This window comes from Carassius auratus, chromosome 28 (genome assembly GCF_003368295.1).
Source record: "Carassius auratus strain Wakin chromosome 28, ASM336829v1, whole genome shotgun sequence".
Classification (NCBI taxonomy): domain Eukaryota; kingdom Metazoa; phylum Chordata; class Actinopteri; order Cypriniformes; family Cyprinidae; genus Carassius; species Carassius auratus.
In genome coordinates, this window is record NC_039270.1 from 23,014,129 (window position 1) to 23,035,680 (window position 21,552).

A 21,552-nucleotide genomic window follows, 5' to 3' on the forward strand; every position below is an offset into this window, starting at 1 on the left:
ATGAACCAAAGCCATGCAAGTTTGGAACAATTTGAGGCTGACAAAAATGCTTTGGTATCAGAATTGATAAAAATAAATTTTTTTGTATCATTTTAATTCAAATGATTCAAACTTGATTATGATTTTCTAACAAGTGAACAAATTGTGGCACTGAATTCTTAAATTTGTGTATGTCATGTGTGGAGCTCATAGCAAAGCATAGAGCAGTTTAGAGGATCTCAGTGAAGTTGATAACATTAGATACAACTCAATTGAATGGAATGACTCTTCACAGACTGATGAAGATCAAACAAGCACCTGCACAGATTAATGTCTATACAGTCTTTATTATTATCATCAATTCAGCATTTTTATTATCAAATGTGTGTTCTAAAGTCTGCTTCCAAACAGCCTGTTTGGACATTACTAGCTTTACATTAAACATGTTTGACATTTTAATATTGTCCCGGTTCACTGGGATTGTATTTCAAGCAAGTTGACACAACCTTCACTCTCCTGGATGTAAATTAATAAGACTGGGCCATATTGATTTCCTTTGTCATATCTTAAAATCATGACGAAACAGAAATGAATAAATGTAGGACTGGGACTTGGTCAAAAAATTATAGACAGATCTGAATATATGCTTGCAGTCGATTGTGAGTGAATTTAAGCAGACTAAATGAAGAAGTTTGACATTTCACTGAAAAGTTAAGAGTTATGCCATATTGATTTAATATTATAAGGGGAAAAAACTAAAATATGCAGGGATGAAATGTTCAAAACAATATTAATATATAATAATATAAATATTAATGCATTTGAATTTTCAGTTGATGCTGACTTTAAACAGTTCACTAAATCTATTTAGACTCTCATTGGTTAAAATGGAGCTGTTTGTAAATATATGTATACTTATAAGGTCATACAGTGATAAAAACTATTAACAGTCAATGACATTAAACCAAAGTCCAATAATAAAACAACAACAACAAATAATAATAAATGACAATAACATCAATTAGCTTTCTTAAAATTAAATTCACAATTATATTGCCATTGTTTGCATCAGTGTATTTGAATCTGTCTGATGTGTATTTATGTGACTTTTTTATGCCATTATGATTTCATGTGTTAGTCTTTCTGCTCGACAGTGAGAGTAGCAGAGCACAGTGCCTCCCCGAGTACATTAGTGGCTTTGCAGGAATACAGGCCGGTGTGGTGCGGAGAGACGTTGTCCAGGGTGAGAGTACAGCTGCCGTCCTCCTCATAGACCACCTTCACACACTCCTCCTGCAGCTCCAGCTGCTCCCCGGCCTTCAGCCACACCACCTCAGGGTCAGGGTAACCTGAAACACAGACAGACGAAGCTGTGGTTTCAGGAGAGACTTCTCATGATGGACTGTAGAGAATCCATCTGCGTGTCCTAACCTGAGATGAGACAGGAGAGCTGTGCGCTGGAGCCCTGCGGGACAGTCAGGTCAGACAGTGTCTTACTGAACTCAGGTTTACTCTGAAGCTTCAACTCCAGAGACTGCAGTGCCTTCTCTGTCTCTATAACAACAAGAAGCAAGAACAATGTATAACTGACCTGTAAAACATCCGTCACTATATAAAAAAAGACATATCACAAGACACAGATGTCAGAGATGTCACAATCTTTTTTGGTGACATTCTGTGGTACGGTGTTATACACTGGTTTATGAAGCACATTGATTTTTTCTTTGGTGTTTGATTCCTTTCTCACCATCCACAGGGCTCAGGCTTGCAGAAGCCTCTGGTTTAGAAAATATAGCCATCCTGTTCAGAGCCAGCAAAGCTTTGCCTGTTTTCTAAATACAAAGTCATAAAAAGAAGAGAATGAAGTTTATGTGCACACAAAAACAATGCAATGGAGTCTGATTAATGAATGTGTGACCTTTATGAGTCATTTGTTCAAATAAATTGGGGAAAAATTACTGATAAGTTTAGAACAAGGTGAATAAAAATGCAATTCGGTGCTGACGTTGTTATTTATACAGCCAAAAAAGTAAGATTTCAATTCTTATAGCTTGTAAATCAATGTGATTCGGTATACCACACCACTTACATAAAATCCATTTAAATATGAGTTGTCCCTCCTCATCTCCTTATAATATGTCTTAGTAAAATTATATTTAAATGCTTAGATTTATGATCAAAGCTCTGTAGTTGTAATTGGATTATATAATGCAACACGATATGATGATTTGGGAGATGTACAAATGGCCGAAACTTTTATCAAATCCTTTGTTACATAGGCCTACATTTGACACAGATGTATGGATAATTACATAAAAAGTTGCTTTAGTCCAGTAAAAGATCATATTTAAATATTAATAACAATATAAAAGTTATTCTTTTGTTTGCTTTATAAAGTTCATTAATGATTCAACAGGAAAAACATGTGGGTGGCTACCTCAAAGTGGACACTTGTAGAATTAAACTAAATGGCTATTTTATTGCTAAATAAGAATTAACTATCAATAACAGTGCAAAAGGCTTGTAGAAAATGAGTAAAACATTTTTTTCGTCAAAGTTTTGTTTATAATTTAGAGATCTTAATCTTAATACAGAGATCTCTCTGATTTGATCAATACCAGATATGTTGGCTGTGCATGGCCTGTCTTTAACCCTTGAGGGTTGTTCAAATTCACTACCCTTTCATTATGTTCGGGATAAAAACATCTACTAAATTACACTGCTCTAAAAATGTATCAGATAAATATATATATTTTTTCACATTTTTTGCATAAATCTATTAATCAACCTCAGTCCTTATCAAAACTACTAAATGTAAAAAAAAAAATCCAAGATGTTTACTCTTTAATTGCCAAGTTCGTAAATGAAGTCACTGATTTGGGGAAAAAAAACACACAAAATGACTTTTCAATATAAAATGTGATTGTGGACTGGATATTTTTTTTAAACCTTTTATCACAGTCTTTGGCTTGTCAAAGATTAGTAACAACACTGGCTTTGATGCATTGTTAGTTTTTGTGCAGCATCAGATTTTAATTTTTTCTCCGTCATTTACTGTTCTTGGCTGTTTCTGCCCCATTCACTTCCATTATAATTACATTTTTTGATTGCAAAGCCATGACACCATAAAATCATGCATTCTTGATGGTTGGTGGTTTTCCTGCCTTTTGATAGTGGTGAGAAGTACAGACTAAACAAAAACAAGGTACGTGGATTTAAACACTTGCATGCCATCCTGCTGGTCATTTAATGGTTTGAAGAGCAGCAAGCAACACGAGAAAGGGCTTGACTTGTACTGAAGTTTTAGAAATGATTATGCAGCCTGACCCCCTCCAGCGAGTTGCAGTTTATTTGAAGTTGCTGTTGCGTTTTGGTTCATAATAAATTATGTTCATAAATCTGATGCAAAGCAGATTTTTTTACAGAAAAAAAATGGAAAAGTGTATCACTGAAAGATTTTAAGGTTTTAAACTGGCTTTACCATCAAGAAAAGACAAGCATTTCACACAAAGGCCATCCTTATTTCTCACCATCAAAAGGCAGCAGGTGTATAAATACACTTACTTTGTTTTTGTTTACGCCATGTAGTTCTGAGAGCTGATGTGCATATTTAGATTTTCTCAGATGCATCAAGGTAAGTGCGCAAAGGTCTCTCTCACACACACACACACACACACACACACACACTTCTAGACCCTTGCGATGGAATAACGCATCGTCCCTGGAGTCACGCCTCTGGCAGGCTGAAGGAAGGGGGTTGTCTACACGTTGGTGGAAAATTACCGTTTCTCCCAATCCACCCAGATCCAGGATCCTCTGTATCCTCCTCCCCTTCAGTGGAAGCAGGAGAGGATGATGAGGGTGCCACAACAAAATTAGGATCTGACTCCCCTGAGTCTGTGGTGTCAGAGGAAGAAGACAATACATCTTGCAGCTCGCTGGACAATCATTTCCAAAACTTTGGTTTAAGTCAAGCCCGATCTCATGTTGCTTGCTGCTCTTCTCACCCTCTTCTTACCATCAAATGACCATGGCATGCAAGTGTTTACATCCAGTTGTTTTTGTTTGGTCTGTACTTCTCACCATCAAAAGGCAGCAGGTGCATAAACACAATTACTTTGTTATTGTTTACTCCATGTAGTTCTGAGAGCTGATGTGCAAATTTAGATTTTCTCATATACATGAAGGTAAGTGCGCAAAAGGTCTCGTCTACACTATCTTCCTCTCTCACACACAATATAATATGCTGTTATACTCCATATAACTCCATATACAAACCAGAAACTACGCTTTTTTTATTTATTTTTATTTTTTGCACAGACCTATCTAAAGGGTAAATGGTGCCTTGTAGAGATCAACTGTAAAAGTTTCAAATTTTACCTCTTCCCAAAAGGGAAAACTACCAACCTTCAAGATAGAATGCATGATTATATGGTGTCATGGCTTTGCAATCAATAAATGTAATTATTATGGAAGTCAATGGGGAGAAACAGCCAAGAACAGTAAATGAGGGAGAAAAAATTTAAATCTGATTCTGCACAAAAACTAACAATGCATTAAAGCCAATGTTGTTACTAATCTTTGACAAGCCAAAGACTGTGATAAAAGGTAGAAAAAAACTAAAAAAACTCCAGTCCACAATAACTTTTTATATTGAAAAAAAGTAATTTTGTTTGTTTTTTTCCTCAAATCAGTGACATAATTTATGAACTTGGCAATTAAAGAATACAAATATTGGATTTTTAAAAAACAATTTGTAGTTTTGATCAGGAATGAGGTTGATTAATAGATAAAAAAAAAAGTAAAAAACTTTTATCTCATACATTTTTAGAGCAGTTTAATTTAGTGGATGTTTTCATCCACGAACATAACGAAAGGTTAGTGAATTTGCCCACAGTGTATTGTTGAGTTTTTGAAAAATTTGCATTTTCCCAAAATATGTGTAAAAAATAAGATTCGTCACCAAAAATCATTCAATTTGCTGAAACACAGCGAAAGTTGTGGCCAAATTAAGACTCAAGATTGCCCCCTAGTGGACGAAAACGTCCCCAACAACGCATAAGGGTTAAGAGCATGCGCGTTATTGAGCGAAACGTAGCTGTCCAAAAATACTATTGTGTCTAATTTCATTTCTCAGGCTGTCGAAAAGCTAACTGATTACGTTATATTTGAAAGATAAGAAATGTTGCCTTATTCCGACTGAAATCGTACTCTTTAAGTATGTGTAAACTCTCTCGACTGTGCGTAACGTTACAAGTAACAACATGCAGTTATTTAACCATGCTAATAACTGCTAGTTAAATCAGTGATGTCTATTGTGCTCTTTTTTAAATTACCTTCCACTTCTGCCTAGTCAAGAATCTCTTCATTTTGTCTTTGGAAAGGTTTTTGATGCTGCTGCTGCTGCTGTCTACACAAGTATAAGCCAACCAGGAATGAGCCAAGGCTTCTTCACATGACATCCTGCGCCTGTCACAAAATTGAACGCAGAGTTATGAATCCTTGTGTGGACGCATTTGTGTGATGTGTGCACGGAAAGTATTCAAGTATATGAATGCACCTGGCATCTTTGCTGAGCAGAGAGCTAATGAAATCTTTTGCCAGGTCTGTGATATCTTCAAAGCTCTCCTCGTCAAACTCCCACTGCGCTGCTGTCACAAGAGCCAGAGTCTCCGAGTCACTCTCACCCTGGAACGGAGATTCACCGCTCAACCTTCAGAGAAAAAACTAAATCAGATTCACATCATGTAATGGCATTTTTTTTTTTTTTTACCACAAGGGAGCAGCAAAAACCTAAGTAACAGTGTTTGTGCTCACAGGATGTAGCAGATGACCCCGATGCTCCACATGTCAGTGGCCAGACAGATGGGCTCATAGTTGATGACCTCTGGAGCAACAAATTCTGGAGTGCCATGCATCACCTTCACAGGTGTGTTAGGATCTACGGTATCAAACAAACATTCACTGGTAGAGTTATTATAGCTTTCAGTAGCTATAATTTTCAGTATTCATTTTAATTCTAGGTTAATTTAGTAATTTTAGTAATTATTTTTATTTTTATGCTGTTGTTGTTTTGTTAAGTTGGTAAGCTATTACTATATAGGTTAGAAATATTTCTCTTAGTTTACTTTCATTTATTTGCAGTAATTCATTTTTAGTAGTTTAACTTAAACATAGTTCAATTAGTAGACAAGGCATAGTTTGTCATTTTTGTTAAGTTGAAGCTTTTCAGCTTAATGTATTTACATTTTATTTGATAATAAACCTTGTTTAAATGAACAAAACCTAGTTATAATGAAAATAACCCTCCAAATATTTCACTCAGAAGTCCCTAACACGTTCTGTGTATCAGCACACCATGGTTATTTGCTATATACCATGGTACTAAAAGTTTACCATAGAAACATTTGCATAGACAATACTATGAAAAATACCATGGTATCAACCTCATTTAGATAAAGTCTAGATAAACATGATATTAACATGGTATTGTGTTCTTTCAGTTATTGTGCACAAACTATCACTTATAAAAGCACCTTATTATTGTATTATGTTTATTTTTATTATATTAATAATATTAAAGCATGGTAATATATTTTATTCAATGTTAATATTTTGTATTTATATATTTATTTCCTTTTATTTGACTTTATTATACACAGTGCTTCTCAAAGTCCGGACTCTGGTATAATATACCATATATTGTTGTGTTGACAATATCATGAGTAGATCCGTACCCAGCTTGCTCGCGAGTCCAAAGTCAATGATTTTGATCTGAATCCCGGTTCTGTCCACACAGACGATGTTCTCAGGTTTGAGGTCCAGGTGGACAATGTTTTGCTGGTGCATGTACTGAATCCCCTCCAGAATCTGATGCATGTAGCCCACACTGGACACTTCGGTGTGCTCGAAACTATCATCTACAATGCGCTCAAACAGCTCCCCACCAGCAACACTGCACATACACACACAGATTAACCTGTGTAGCTGCCAAACATTATAACAGCTCTATTGAAATGAATGCATTGAAACTGTTGGTATTTCTGAACATTTTTCTAAAACATTGCACATGCAAGATACTCACTACTCCATCACCATGACCATCTCATCCTTGTTATCATATGCAGCAAGACACTGCACGAGCTTCGGATGGTGTAGGAAATTCATTAGCTCTATTTCTTTCCTCGCAGCCTCTCTCTCCTTTGTCCGGCGACCTTTGTAGAACTTTCCAGCACGAACTCGGCCCGTCTCCTTATGGGTCATCCGAAACACCTGGCCAAACTTCCCTCTGAGAAAGATTCAGAATTAAGCATGCAATTATGCTTACAACCTCAAAGTATGTGATATATTTAACGAATCATTATTGCGCAATATCCTATTCCTTTATCCAGTTCTTGAGAATTAAGTGAACCTGATATTCAGCTGTTAACCATTGTTTTAACACCTCTGAAAAGTATGAATTAAAGGTTATGAGTCATTTCCAACGAAATTTACAAAACATAACCCTAGTTTAACCTGTGGTATTTATTTGCCTTCTTCTGGCAATCAGAATCAAGTATAGGGGTTGTTTTCTCTTTTTGATGCATGCACGTTTTGTTATACTTGACAGGTCCTGTGAATGTGAGCTATGAGGCCTGCTAAATGTGTGTTTGATAAGGATACTTACACGCCGAGTTTTTCCTGGACAGTATAGTGGTCAGCAAGTTTATCCACAGTGTTGATGGTCACAGCCACATACTCCACGGGTTTCTCTTCACAGGGCTCTCCTTGGAAAGACAACATACTTTAATTTATCGTGGGACCTCAACACAAAACTCTTAGATTGCATACCCTTTGGCAATGACTTTAAACATGTTCTTCCTGTTTACAATTTGGTTGCCGAGCCTTGTTCCCATAAATTGTGGGAATAGATTATTTTAAAATTAGAAGCCAATTGAGTGCTGCATTAATAAATATAATAAATAGCAACTGATCTAGCCTAAAATATGCATTACAGGAATAGTTGACCAAAAAAGGAAAACTTGCTGAACATCTATTTACCCTCAGGCCTTTCTTCAACTGAAAATATCTGGAGAAATATAGTGTTAAATCGCTTGCTCACAAATGATAAAAACATCACAGTATGAATAAGTTGTTAAGTGGAAAGCTGTGTGTTTCTAAGAAACAAATTCATCAATAAGGCATTTTAACTTTAAAACATAATCCATAATAATGCTTCCTCCAGGTCTCACATCAGAATCCACTGACATATTTCTTTAGACCTGTTTTGGAGCGTTTTTGCTCGTAAACTGTGCTTGAGCTGAGCATATTTCTCTGTTGATTGAGATAAGATTACTTTTACATTTGAGGAAGCAATTTTAGAAACAGACGACTCGTCGTTTAGCCTGTAGCAATTTGAGTAAACATCTTGATGGATTTGAGTCTTTCAAACATGCAGCCTTTTACTGAGGTTTTTATAGTTGTTTGGACTCTCATTCTGACGGCACCCATTCACTGCACAGCATCCATTGATGAGCAAGCGATGCAATGCTAAATTTCTCTGATGAAGAAACAAACTCATCTACATCTTGGATCGCCTAAGGGTGAATACATTTAATTCTTTGGGAGAACCATTTGTCATCAAAACTTTTATATCATAAAAAAAAAATCTAAACAACCTCACCTGGGTTGTCCATCCTGATTGGCTGGGACTCTTGGCTGGGTTCGCTGACCCCCACAGCGTTACAGGCCCTGACCCGGAAGCAGTATTCTGCTAGAGGCTGGAGCCCTGAGGTCACCCTGAGCGAGGTGCTCTTACACTGGGCTGTGAGCTCTCTCCACTGGCCAGTCCCACATGGGCTTTCACAAACTTCCACCACGTATCCCGTCACAGCACTGCCGCCATCGTAAGACGGCCCAGACCAGGACAAAACCAGAGAGTGAGGGGAGAGGACATGCACCACGGGACAGGAGGCCGGAGGCTGAGGCAGGTCTGGATAAAACACACACACATACCAATCATCAAATGGTTATACAGTTTTCATAAACACTGTATGTAATAATTCCAGAGACTGAGAGTACACAGACTATTTCTTTATTTATTTAATTGAGATTTTCAGCACTTAGGTTAAAATATGTATGCTTCATTTTGTTCAAGAATATCAGGAATATTTATTTCTCCATTTTACACAAACTGTGTCTTTTAATTTAAAAAGTCAAAGAAATGAACTGTTAGGTAAAATTTTAAATATATTAATATTTTAAAGTTGCAATGGTGTGGATGCTAATATAGTTACCGATCTTTATATTTATTATTCTTTGTGAATGGAACTTTACATTTTTATTTCACAAAAATATACACATATATTCACACTATATTAATTGAAAACATGCCAATCAAAAAATGTGTATTCATGTCATTGCCTATATAAATAGTTTTTTTTTTAAATAACTTACAGTAGATCTGAGCAAAAGGAATGAGCATCACAACCCAAATGACAGCTGAGGATAGTCTGACCTTACCAATGACATTCAGGGTCACTGTGTGTTGGGCTGAACTTTTGCGATCTCGTACAAATATTGTGTAACGTCCGGAGTCCTCAGGAAGGGCTTCAGAAATCACTAGAGAGCTGCTTTCATTGCAGGACTCAATATGAAACCTGGAGCTTTCCACCACCTTCAGAAAGACACAACATTATACACACAGACAGAAGGACCAACTGAATGCAACATGTCTGGATTGTGTTGTGCTCTTATGTACATCTTTTTTGTTATAGACCCAGCAAGAAACAACAGGAGGGCTGCCTTTGAACACACACTTCAAACGGGCCGTCTCTCCAACGTGCACCTCCAGACGATCTAACGGATCCACAAACTGCAGAGGAGGTGCTGTAAACACAAAAACACAATGAGACCTTGCTAATGTCTCAGCTATTTTGTCTACACAACAAAAGGATTAAATAGAGAGAAAAGGGAGGCCTTTGCTTCACCGATTTTATTATTTCATTATTATCAATGTCTCTGAATTTTTCAAAAAACGACTGTATGTTTATATTATCTGTTTATAGATTATTATATATTATATTATTAATAATGATGAATAAAAATGCAAGAAAACATATATAATACAAACAATATAAACACAATATTCTTCAAAATTTCAATTGATTACAATTATTTGTAATACATTAAATGTTAATTTATAAATCTTTCACACAAAACATGACTTTTTCATTATACAATCAATGGCATTTTGCCTTCTCTCATACTAAGAATGTTATGGGATCATATTTTCTTGTACATTTATGCATTTGGCAGATGCATTTTTAATCCAAAGCAGTTTACATTGCATTCAATATATGTTTTTTTTTTTTTTTTTTTTTACCCCTGACTTTTGGCATTGTCACCTTGCTCTGTTTGAGCTAGAGGGAGGCTGCGGCATATACTGTGTATGTGATGAATACGAAAGCAAACTGAAACTACAATTATACAAATCATCACACTCAGCTGAACTTGACCAGCTAATGGCTTTTAAACAGACCTATTATTAATACAGACTGACCACAGACAGCAGTGTGTTTTACGTGAAAGATCAAATTACTGAAAGAAAACAACCATCATTCAGTGCTTAAGTGTCCGGCCCAATTACAAACAGAAGTACCACAGAAAATATGAGACCATCTTCAAGTGACATTGAGTATTTTGGTGCAATAATATGAGAAATTCGTATGTTTATGCGTAAGGCAGGCTGATCAGTATATGAGCAGATTAAATTGTTTATCTCTCTGTAAGCTATAAATGCAGACACAAAGGATTTAAACTAAAACACAATTTGATGTTAAATGTTAGGTTCTTTGAAGAATATTTCTTTGGACAAAACAGATTACAGTGTTTAATGGGAATAAAGCCATTCCTAAGGTAAACATTAGTTGTCAAGACACAAAAGACTGTTTACTGTATACAGCACTAACAGACTCTGAAGGATCCGGACAATCAGGAACCGAGATCAGTGGAGTAAAACACAGACGGCCCGGAGCAAATGACTCCTTATTGAAGCAGGTCACAGCGGTTATACTTTAACTCGCAATTTACACAAAATGCATTAAAGCCACGGTGTTATTAGAATATAAATGAAAGGTGTGGGTGTGGGAGGCTACGGATCACATGGCCTTCAAGAAATGAGAGTCACTTGAAAGAATCCAAGTTACAGAAAATCTGCAATTCGGCTATTACTGATAGGTAAGTTACAGTATGAAGGACAAAAATAAGTAAATATTCTGAGTCAAAGATTTAAAAAAAAGAGCAAAAGTAGAAGTGAAATTGCAGGACAGACATGATGATGATCTTACCTGTACCTGAGCTGCTTTTCTTTTGACATGCACCTCTGTAACAAGACACAGAAATATGTAAAGAATCTGGTGTGGGTGTTTTTGTGTTAAAGAGCATGCATCAGATCATATCACATAAGGGAGGAGTCAAGTGATAAGGTGTGTATGTCTAAGAGAAATATTAATACACATTAAAGAGGAAATGCTCAACATAATACCATTAGTATGTAAATCGGACAGGAAATGCTCTTTGTATATTTGTACATTTACATGGAATAATTAGATTTTGAATAAAATGGTATTAGCCAGTGACACCACCCTAATGACAGTGATATGAGAGCTTTAAAGGAAACAAAAAGGTGCCATGCATTAAATGACATTTCCTATACTTAAATGCAAGAGATTACTTTGTTGGTAGGGCCATTGTTTGTGACATACCTCTCTTGAGTGTTGGTGAGCTTGTTCTAGGACTTCCTGTTTGAGGTGTCTGTGATGACTCTGGGCCTTTTAAAACACTGATGTTATCTGGGACGCTCTGAGAGGAGTTTAAGATCCCGCTTAGCATCTCAGGAGTGTGAGGATGAGAAGAATTGGGATGAGAGAGAGATGTGTTGGCAATTTTGTTACGGATCCCAATGATTGTTTCATAGTCTGCAATTGATTCATAGTGGTTGCATGAGGAGCAAACGAAAGTGAATTATTAAATCAGAGAGAGAGAGAGAGAGAGAGAGAGAGAATGATATTAAACAAGGGTAATTAACATTGATAATCCTATCAATTCACACCTCTGTATATGATATAAACAGAAACACCTGCATCGTGCTAGTAATGTAACTAGTCCATATCCACTCTTAAACAGTGTTGGGGGTAACACATTACAAGTAACGCAAGTTACATAATCAGATGACCTTTTCCAAGTAACTAGTAAAGTAACGCATTACTTTTTAATTTACAAGAAAATATCTGAGTTACTTTGTTTTCCAATTTATTGACTGACAAGTCTCCTGTCCCCATATCGGGAGAAATCGGAAGTACAGAGGCGTTGTGTGCTCTGTGTGAACATGATGGTGGCACAGAAATCACCATTATTTCAATACAAAAATGTGTTTGATTATAATGTACTGGACTGTTTTGGTGCTTAAAACACAACCGAGTACAGTTATTTTCTACTTAATTGTAACTGAGATATTTGTGAATTAGATCGAGTAATACTGTGTGAATATGACAATTTTGTATTATTCCTCAACGCCAGGTAATTTAATAAAGGGGTTAACTATAGCTTTATTTCTCATTCAGCTTCTCAAAACTCCCAAATACTTTCTCTCGAACATTGCATACTCATGGATGAGACGTGCAGATGGTGATAAAAATGTGAAAAAGGCCGGAAATATACAGTAGACATACATGCTAGAATATAAAATGAGTTATTTTATGCTTTTAAATGGTTTCATTTTCGCATATTTTCTAGTATCGTGTAGTATTGTGATCTCGAATTACAGAATATATCTTAGTACATGCATTTGAGAGACGCTCTTGTGTACTGGGTATAAGTGCACAGTTTGCAGCTTTAATCGCCTTTTGGTAATTTCATGACTTAGATGACGACAGAACTAGGTGCTCATATTTCTTGTGCGGGTTATTTACGATGAAGTGATATATAGAAGCCACATATTTGCGTAGCCTACCGTTAAAGAGTGTGCACCGTGAGCACAGTAAAACGGCTGATGGGACAGGACAGGAGAGTGTGTTTTACTGACATATAGTCTAACAACATCTCATCAGACCGCAGTTCACAGTTGTTCTACTGAAGCTTATTTGGCTGCTGTAGTTTTTCCGCGCTCGTGTGACTCGCGCCTGACGCTGAGGTGAGGCTGAAGTGCACGTTTGAAAGTTCTCTGTTTGATGTGATCATGAAGAGATACGGCGGTTCAACATCTTAATAAATGCTTTTCTTGTCGAGAAAAAAAAAGGACAAAAACTGCAGTTTTAAGTGGGGTGCCAATAATTCATCCCACTCTCCAAAAAACAGATTAAATTGCATTTAACAGTGAAATGCAAACTTAGAATATTACGCAAACCTGCAATAATTAAAGATGTTAAATAACACAAATGTATCTAATCCCATTTTATTAACTAATAGATTTGCTGCTGACCTTTGATGATCCAGTTCATACTAATACTAATAAGCAAAAAAGACTTTAGATAAACTAACAATTGTGATTCATTGTTTTTTTTTATTGCTGAAGAGTGTTGAAACCTTCCTTCTGTGTTCTACTGTACAGACGTGAATGTACTTTTCATTCAGCCTGAGGTTTATTCATTACACTCGACCTTTCATTTACATTTGCTATAAACAGAAATTCTTAAATTCAAAACAATTAAGCCCTGCTCATTTTTAAAAAGTAACGTGCAAGTAACGCAAAAGTAATGTAACGCATAACTTTCCATAAAAAGTAGCATAGTAACATCATTAGTTAATTTTTAGGGAGTAACGCAATATTGTTATGCATTACTTTTAAAAGTAACTTTCCCCAACACTGCTCTTAAATATAAAGGTGCTTCACGATGTCATAGAAAAAGCTATTTAGTCTTAATGGTTCCATAAGGAACCTTTGTGTTTCACAAAGATTCTTTGTGGTGAAATACGGTTCTTACAAAAAGGTAAGAAAGAGATGGTTCTTTAAAGAACCATTCTTTGTGGAACCAAAAATGGTTCTTCTATGGCAGTGCTTTGAAGAGCCTATTAAACACCTTTTTTAAGAGTGTATGCATATGGCCTCATATGTAAGTTGAATTTGAGTTCATATTTACCTCTCACACACACTGCTGCACTGCTGGATGTTTTTCCTGCTTTGTTTTCGGCCACACATGTATAAGCCCCAGCATCCTCTGGGAGACATTCCCTAACTACCAAAGTCACCACTCCTCCCACTAATGAGGATTCTCCAAACAGCACAGGCTCACCTGAAATGGTTGTGGTACAAATGGACAGAAAGAGGGAAACAAAGCAAGAGGAGGAGTGACTTAGTGGCTTCATGAAGAGATAGAATTCTCAAAGTTTTAAAAACTTGAAAATAATGTGTGTTTGTAGTTGAAATGTGTGGGGCCCCCGTAGCAGGAAACTGCATATGAAATCATAACAAATATTCATACAAACACATATTTATGTATTGAGCCATATATCAATAGTTAAAGGGTTAGTTCACCCAAAAATCTAAATTATGTCATTAATAACTCACCCTCATGTCGTTCCAACCCCGTGAGACCTCCGTTCATCTTCGGGACACAGTTTAAGATATTTTAGATTTAGTCCGAGAGCTCTTGTGATCTTTTTGAACCAGTTCACCAAATCGAACTGAATCATTTCAAACGGTTCGCGTCTCCAATACGCATTAATCCACAAATTATTTAAGCTGTTAACTTTTTTAATGTGGCTGACACTCCTTCTGAGTTCAAACAAACCAATATCCCGGAGTAATTAATGTACTGAAACAGTGACTGAACTGCTGTGAAGAGAGAACTGAAGATGAACACCAAGCCGAGCTAGATAACAAACAAAACATTAACTCTTTCTTGATTCAAGAACCATTTCTGTCAGACGAGTCCGATTCGTGAACCGAGGAGCTGATGATACTGCGCATGTGTGATTCAGCGTGAAGCAGACCGACACAAAGAGCGTCTGAACTGAACTGATTCTTTTGGTGATTGATTCTGAACTGATTCTGTGCTAGTGTTATGAGTGCGGGTAAACCGAAGGCTTGAATCAAGGGCAATCATCGCAAATGACGCCATTACATCGAGTGCAAAAGAACTGGTGAATCGTTTTCTTCAACCGGTTTATTGAATCAAACTGTCCGAAAGAAGTAATGGTGATCCGAAAACTGATGAGTCAATCTTTTGTTCATTATCTGGCTCTGCTCGGTGTTCATCTTCAGTTCTCTCTTCACAGCAGTTCAATCAGTGTACTGTTTGAGTACATTAATTACTCTGGGATATTGGTTACATTAAAAAAGTTAACAGCTTAAGTCATTTGTGGGTTTATGCTTATTGGAGACGCGAACCATTTCAAACGATTCAGTTCGATTTGGTGAACTGGTTCAAGAAGAACCGTTACATCAAATGATTTGTTCGCCGGATATGACAAACTGCTTTGTTTTGAACTCTCTCACAACAGACACGGAAGAGAAGACAATGATGAATAAAGTCGTCGTTTTTGCTATTTTTTGACCAAAATGTATTTTCGATTGCTTTAACAAATTCTAACCGACCCTCTGATGTCACATGGACTACTTTGATGATGTTTTTCTTACCTTTCTGGACATGGACAGTATACCGTACACACAGCTTCAATGGAGGGACTGAGAGCTCTCGGACTAAATCTAAAATATCTTAAACTGTGTCCCGAAGATAAACGGAGGTCTTACGGGTTTGAAACAACATGTGGGTAAGTTATTAATTACATAATTTTAATATTTGGGTGAACTAACCCTTTAAGGTACATTATTCTTACTCAGACTGATATGTTTCAAGCAGCAAAATCAATATGAAGAAAAATCTCACTGAACTCACCATTATGAAGCCAGGAGACACTTATTGGCTGGCTCCCTGTGATAGTCCCTTTCAGTGTGATGTCATTTCCTTCATCAATTATACAGTCCTCAAGGGGCTCAGCGAAAAGGGGTGGATCCAGACCACTAGCATGGCTGTGTTTACTACTCACTAGCTTGACCGAAGAAAGCAGAGTGAGATTAGTCATATATATATATATATTTTAAAGTGCAGTGAAGTATGGTTTTTGAATTTCGATTCATAGTAAGAGGCAACAAAGTGCTGTTTTTATGAATGAATCATTAAGATGATTACTTCCAACACACGCATTCTTTGAGGAACCAAATGATTCTATGAATAAATCACTGAATTATTCACTCAACCATCATCATCATCATAATTCATAATAATTCATCATTTATTATCTCCATAAGGAGAAATTTGTGTTAAGCAATCAAGAGAGCAGGTCTAATTGACAAAATTATGTGAGGAATGCCAGTGCTATTTGTTGAATGGAGAATGTTGCTCCATTCTGTAGATATTTTTTTTTTATAGAGGGAGCAAAAATATACAAAATACTTGCCAAAACTTTGTCTGAAGTGTAAGTTTCTCAATATCAATTGTTTATTGAACCCTTGCATAAAATCAGCATCACACATACAAGTCCTGAGGGTGATATTGCTTAAATATAATACAAGTCAATACACTGACAATACACTTCTCTGCTGTGTTCTGTTCCAGCTGCACACTGTTGTAAGCATATTTTATGCAAGACTAATAATCATGTTATTCTGTTTAAACAATGGGAATAAGATCATGTTTGCTGTATGTGTTTAGTAAATTAATTCAAAACCTTAATATAATGATATAGATGATACTTATTTCTGCAATCGCAAATAACATTCAAATGGACTTGTGAGTCATAGACTTGTATGTTTAACAATTAGTTCACACAGGAAGAAACAAGTCTGAAATAAATGAAGAGAGCAGCTGAAGAGGTGTGTTTGTTAATAGCTGCTGTACGTTTCAACATCCTCGCTCTCACACCTTCCGTCTAGAAACACCAGAAACAGAAGCACCACATAAAAAAAATGACAAAAAGCAACAAAAATATTTATAAAAATAAATAAAATGAAGCAATTCTAATAGCAAACGTACAACAAAACTAACAAAAGTTAACTGTGACTCAGAGTGAATTGAAATCAAACCACAGGCTTGAAATAAACTGTGATCTCATCTGACACTCCTCCAACAAACCTGTTTCTGTTTCAAATACTGCCACTTATTGTAGCTTTCATACAGGGCTGTGGGCGGAGCCTTGTATAATATTACTAACCTCCCACAAGCATTTGTGTTTAGTAACTTTATATATGCCAGACCCATTTTTTTTGTATTTTGTATTTGTGAAGCTGCCTCATGTGGTCTTCTTAATCTCATTTAGCTACGGGAGGTACAACATGTCATTTCAGTTCAAGCAACAAGTCATTCTAGTCCTCTCTGCTGTATTAACATGGGACCAAACGCTTTTGTTCTCACTGACCTGGTAGATCACATGATCTGCTGTCTTTTGCCCTGGCCTAATGTAACCATGTAATCCTCATTTGTGCATGCAAACAAGTATTTAAAAATGTTTCTACTGTTGTTCTGGCAACTCACTGCGTTGGAAAAATAAAGTGGTGACTTTAGTTCTCTGAAGAACAAGCTGAAATGTTTTAATTTCATTCTTTGTACTTCAGCTGTCTTGTATCAGGTGATACGATCTAAGAAATGAAAGGAAGGAACTGCAGTGTTGTAATTGTGCAGTTAGAGAAGAGCACTAGCATCAAACACACACAATGTCCCACACAAACCAATGCAGAAAACAAAACAAAAGCCTGCTGTTCAAATTAGCAAGGACGGAATTTCCTGCCAATAGTGACCTCTTGCCTGGTCAGCAATTTGCATCATGAGACAGATAAGAAGATACAACAGAGTTTCAAAGTCTGAGACCACTTTAAAAATTGTATTTTTCCGCCCCATTTAAACCTGGAAATGCACAGAAAGCTTTAAGTTTGGGAACATTTCCTCTTAAACAAAAGAAATTAATGATGTTAAATGAAGAAGAAATGAAAATGCTATCTTAGATAACCTTAATGTGCTTCATGTTGCAACATCTATACGACCTGTTCTTACATTTTTCAAAAATGTTTAATCTAATGAAATAAACCTGACAAATTAAAATTACAAGTGGTCGTCAAAAATGGGACTATGTCCTCTAGGGCACCTTAGAAAACTTTCAAGGATTATTTAAATCATTAAAATTATTTTACATCAAAATAATCAACATTCTTAAAAAATATATTTTTCTCCTAAATTCTTATTAATTTCTCATTCTTATTGTTTATTTTTAATTCTTAAAATAATAAAAGAAAAGATGTACAGTCATAAACACCTTTTTTTATTCCCCTAAACAACGGCTGAATGGTTTTTGTTTTTAATTGAATAAAAATAGAAGCATTTTTGGACCCTAATATATCAGATATCAGCCTGATAGTAAAAAAACAAATCCAATCAGGCATATCCCATGGTGTAAGCGAACCACAAGGAAGTCAAATTGTCCGTTCAGGATTTCCCCGTCTAAATCTGGCTGAATGCAGTTGTACAGTGAACTCCTCCATCACTTGATTATTATCCAAATGTAGTGAAAGTGTCATTCCTGATGTCTGCTTCATGGACACTGATTATTAACCATGACAACTCTCAAGAGGGCTTGTTTTAAGAACAATGCTTCCCGACGAGAAGACCATGTCAACCTCAACATATTTTTACAGTCAAGAATCAAACCAGCTTGCATATACAAACACAAATAGGCTCTCTCGAGCATGCAAATACTGACAGACACACTCACTCACAAAAGCCTGTGTGTAGCTGCAAGAAATCTCCAGACTTGCCTGCATTGGACGTCTCTCCAAGCTTCTTCACGGCTGTGGTGATTGTAGGGATGTGTGCAGGTTCGGACACTTGTCCGTTGGACCCTTTTGACTGGGAGCTTGACAGCTGTATCCTGAAAGTGGACACATAGCGTTTCTTCCCGTCAGCAATACTCATTTCTCCTATCAGTACATACCAGGTTCATAAAATCCAAGTCATTTCCCAGCTTTCATATCAGGTGGCTCGTATTTTCCTGTGTCTCTGAGTCTCTGCTATGTTCACATGTCCTCTGTCCTGAGCTGTTCTTTGCATCTCTTTAGTTTCTGGCTCCTCCCCGTGACTGAAGCCTCATTCAGTTGGTCTGCAGAACACTGTCCTCTCGCTGGGTTCAGTGACTTGTCACAAACCCCACCCGCAACTATCACAACATTTCACCGTATATCTTTCACTTGGTTTCTTTTCACACAAACTGTGACTGTGGTAAAAGAGAAAGAGAAGTGGTGATAAGAGGGTTGATCCTGAAGAGTAAACTAGTGTGGGTCATATCAGTGATGTTTGTTTGAATGTTTGCTTGAAAAAATGGAGAAAAAGATACACAAGTAACAGACCAGAAACTCAATTAAAGGTCAAAGGCATTCCCCATGTTATCAGTTGAACTTTGGTTGTCTCTTTTTTAGGTACATTTTAAAGATGAAAACGGTTCAATTTTTTTTAGCAGCCATTACTCTAGACTTCAGTGTCCTTCAGGAATTATACTAAAATGCTGCTTTGCTGCTCAAGAAACACTTCATATTACCAGTGTTTAAAACAGTTGTGCTGCTTAATATTTTTAAACAAACCATGATACATTTTTTGAAAAGAAAGTTCAAAAGTCTAAAATCTTTTGGAATTGTTAACGTCTTTTCTGTCACTTGGTCGAATAAATGTCTTGAAAAAAATTGTAATGACCCCAATCTTTTGAACAGTAGTGTGGTTATTGGACTGCTCTGGTAAATTCATTGATAAGTTATGTACATTTCTATCATGATAACACACTGAAGATTTTAGCATGGTAGTGGATGTGACAATGTTAATGTATTTGGTCTTGGCGGAAGAGATCTGCTACTATGCTGCTGTTGGTTATCGTTGTTATTGTAGTTTATTGCTTCTGCTGCTGCAAAACAAATACAGGAACATGTTACTGCCAATACATACTGCGATACAGTGCTGTGAGTATTTAAGACATACTGCTGCTGCAAAAATAGCATACAGTGCAGATCTACAGTGGAGGGTTTCAGAGGAACTCTAAAGTGAAAGTGAAGTGAAAGTCGTGACATTTGCCAACTATGGCAACCCATACTCAGAATTGGTGCTCTGCATTTAACCCATCCAATTGCACACACACAACAATATAGTGATACAATAGTGAACACACACCCGGAGCAGAGGGCAGCTATATCCAGCATTTGGGGAACAACTGGGGGTTCAGTGACTTCCTCAAGGGCACTTCAGGTGGTTGGAAGAGAGCACTGTTCAATCACTCCCTCCACCTACAACTCCTGCCACCACCGAGACTTGAACCTACGACCTTCAAATTACATGTCCAATTCTCTAACCATTTGGCCACAGCTGCTCTCTAACCATGTAGTGAATGCTAACTAGTCATTTATATGTAAAGCAGCTAGCTCATTGGCTGTGTGTTCAACATGATCCATTCAGCTTTTGCCAAGTAGTTTAATGCTGGGAATATCATCAGTTTGTGTCCACGACTCATCAGCCTGCACCACCCAGAGTCTCATGTCAGAACTGGGCATCTGTGTCAGTGATGGGATGTAAATGTGAGTTCATTCTAACAAACATTACAGTGCTCACTGGGTTTTATTGAGTCAGTGTGAAAATAAAAGTTATGTTTCCAAACAGGCAACATAGTTTGAACTATTGATATTTGTTGGATCAATCTGAACTAGCCATTAGGCCAGAGAATCAAAAGATCCTAAAGAGTAACTTGTATATAAATGGCATTTTAACTGTATGCATTGCACACCAGACATTTTTAAGGAGTGTGATGAACAAAAATCAGTGTGAAAATCAAATAGGTAAACTGAACAAAACTCCCTTTCTCATCTGTGTGTGTGTGCAGTGGTATGTGATGAGGAGCTGTTTGCTTTGGACATGCCAGTCCACAGAGAAACCCAAACATCCCACTACAGACCTTGATTATGTGAACAGACTCAGACTCATTTGAAATCAATAATGCAGAATAACAGTTTAACTGTGTGTGTAATATAAAAAAAAAAAAAGTCTTGCTAAAATTGAGCTTTTTTTGTAGCGAGTGAAGTGATCCGTTAACGGTTCAAGGAGGTATTGCACATCAATCAGCTCATCAAAGGTCTGGTATTGTTCTTATGGATGGAATGTACACAGGAAGATCCTGGAATACAACCCATGAATAACTGGAAACAAAAAACAAAGCATCTGACAAATAAATATTTGACATGACATGGAGGATTTCCTTTACGCTTCCAAAATGTTGTAAAGTGACAGTACTTTCTGCTTTGAAAAGAAACCGGATGAACAAGTACAATTATTATTAATTAGTAATAATAATAATAATTATTAACACTTCTACTACTACCACCAATAATAATAATGTTAACATTAAAAAAAGAAAGTGTGGAAACAATGTTTGTGCTTGTAGACATAATTTATTATTGGACCAAAAATAACTATTAAACTGAGTGTCTTGAGAAATAAATATTAATAAAGATCAGTGGGCTTCAGCAGTTGCCATAAACAAATATGACATTGTAAAAACCTTGAAATATTGCTG

The 21,552-nt window shown here is 36.5% G+C and overlaps 1 protein-coding gene across 1 annotated transcript; it reads right to left on the reverse strand.

Moving 5' to 3' along the window:
* Positions 1–306: 306 nt before the first annotated feature.
* Positions 307–18,920, reverse strand: LOC113047399 (myosin light chain kinase, smooth muscle-like). Its single transcript, XM_026208750.1, has 15 exons — positions 18,725–18,920; positions 11,724–11,936; positions 11,307–11,372; positions 9,719–9,846; positions 9,481–9,634; positions 8,642–8,950; positions 7,646–7,745; positions 7,064–7,267; positions 6,717–6,934; positions 5,797–5,920; positions 5,540–5,692; positions 5,316–5,448; positions 1,727–1,811; positions 1,411–1,533; positions 307–1,328 (listed from the first exon to the last, which is right to left on the reverse strand). Exons 1-15 carry the CDS (start codon positions 18,918–18,920, stop codon positions 1,114–1,116), a joined length of 2,421 nt encoding a protein of 806 aa, XP_026064535.1. The 3' UTR covers positions 307–1,113.
* Positions 18,921–21,552: the final 2,632 nt, after the last annotated feature.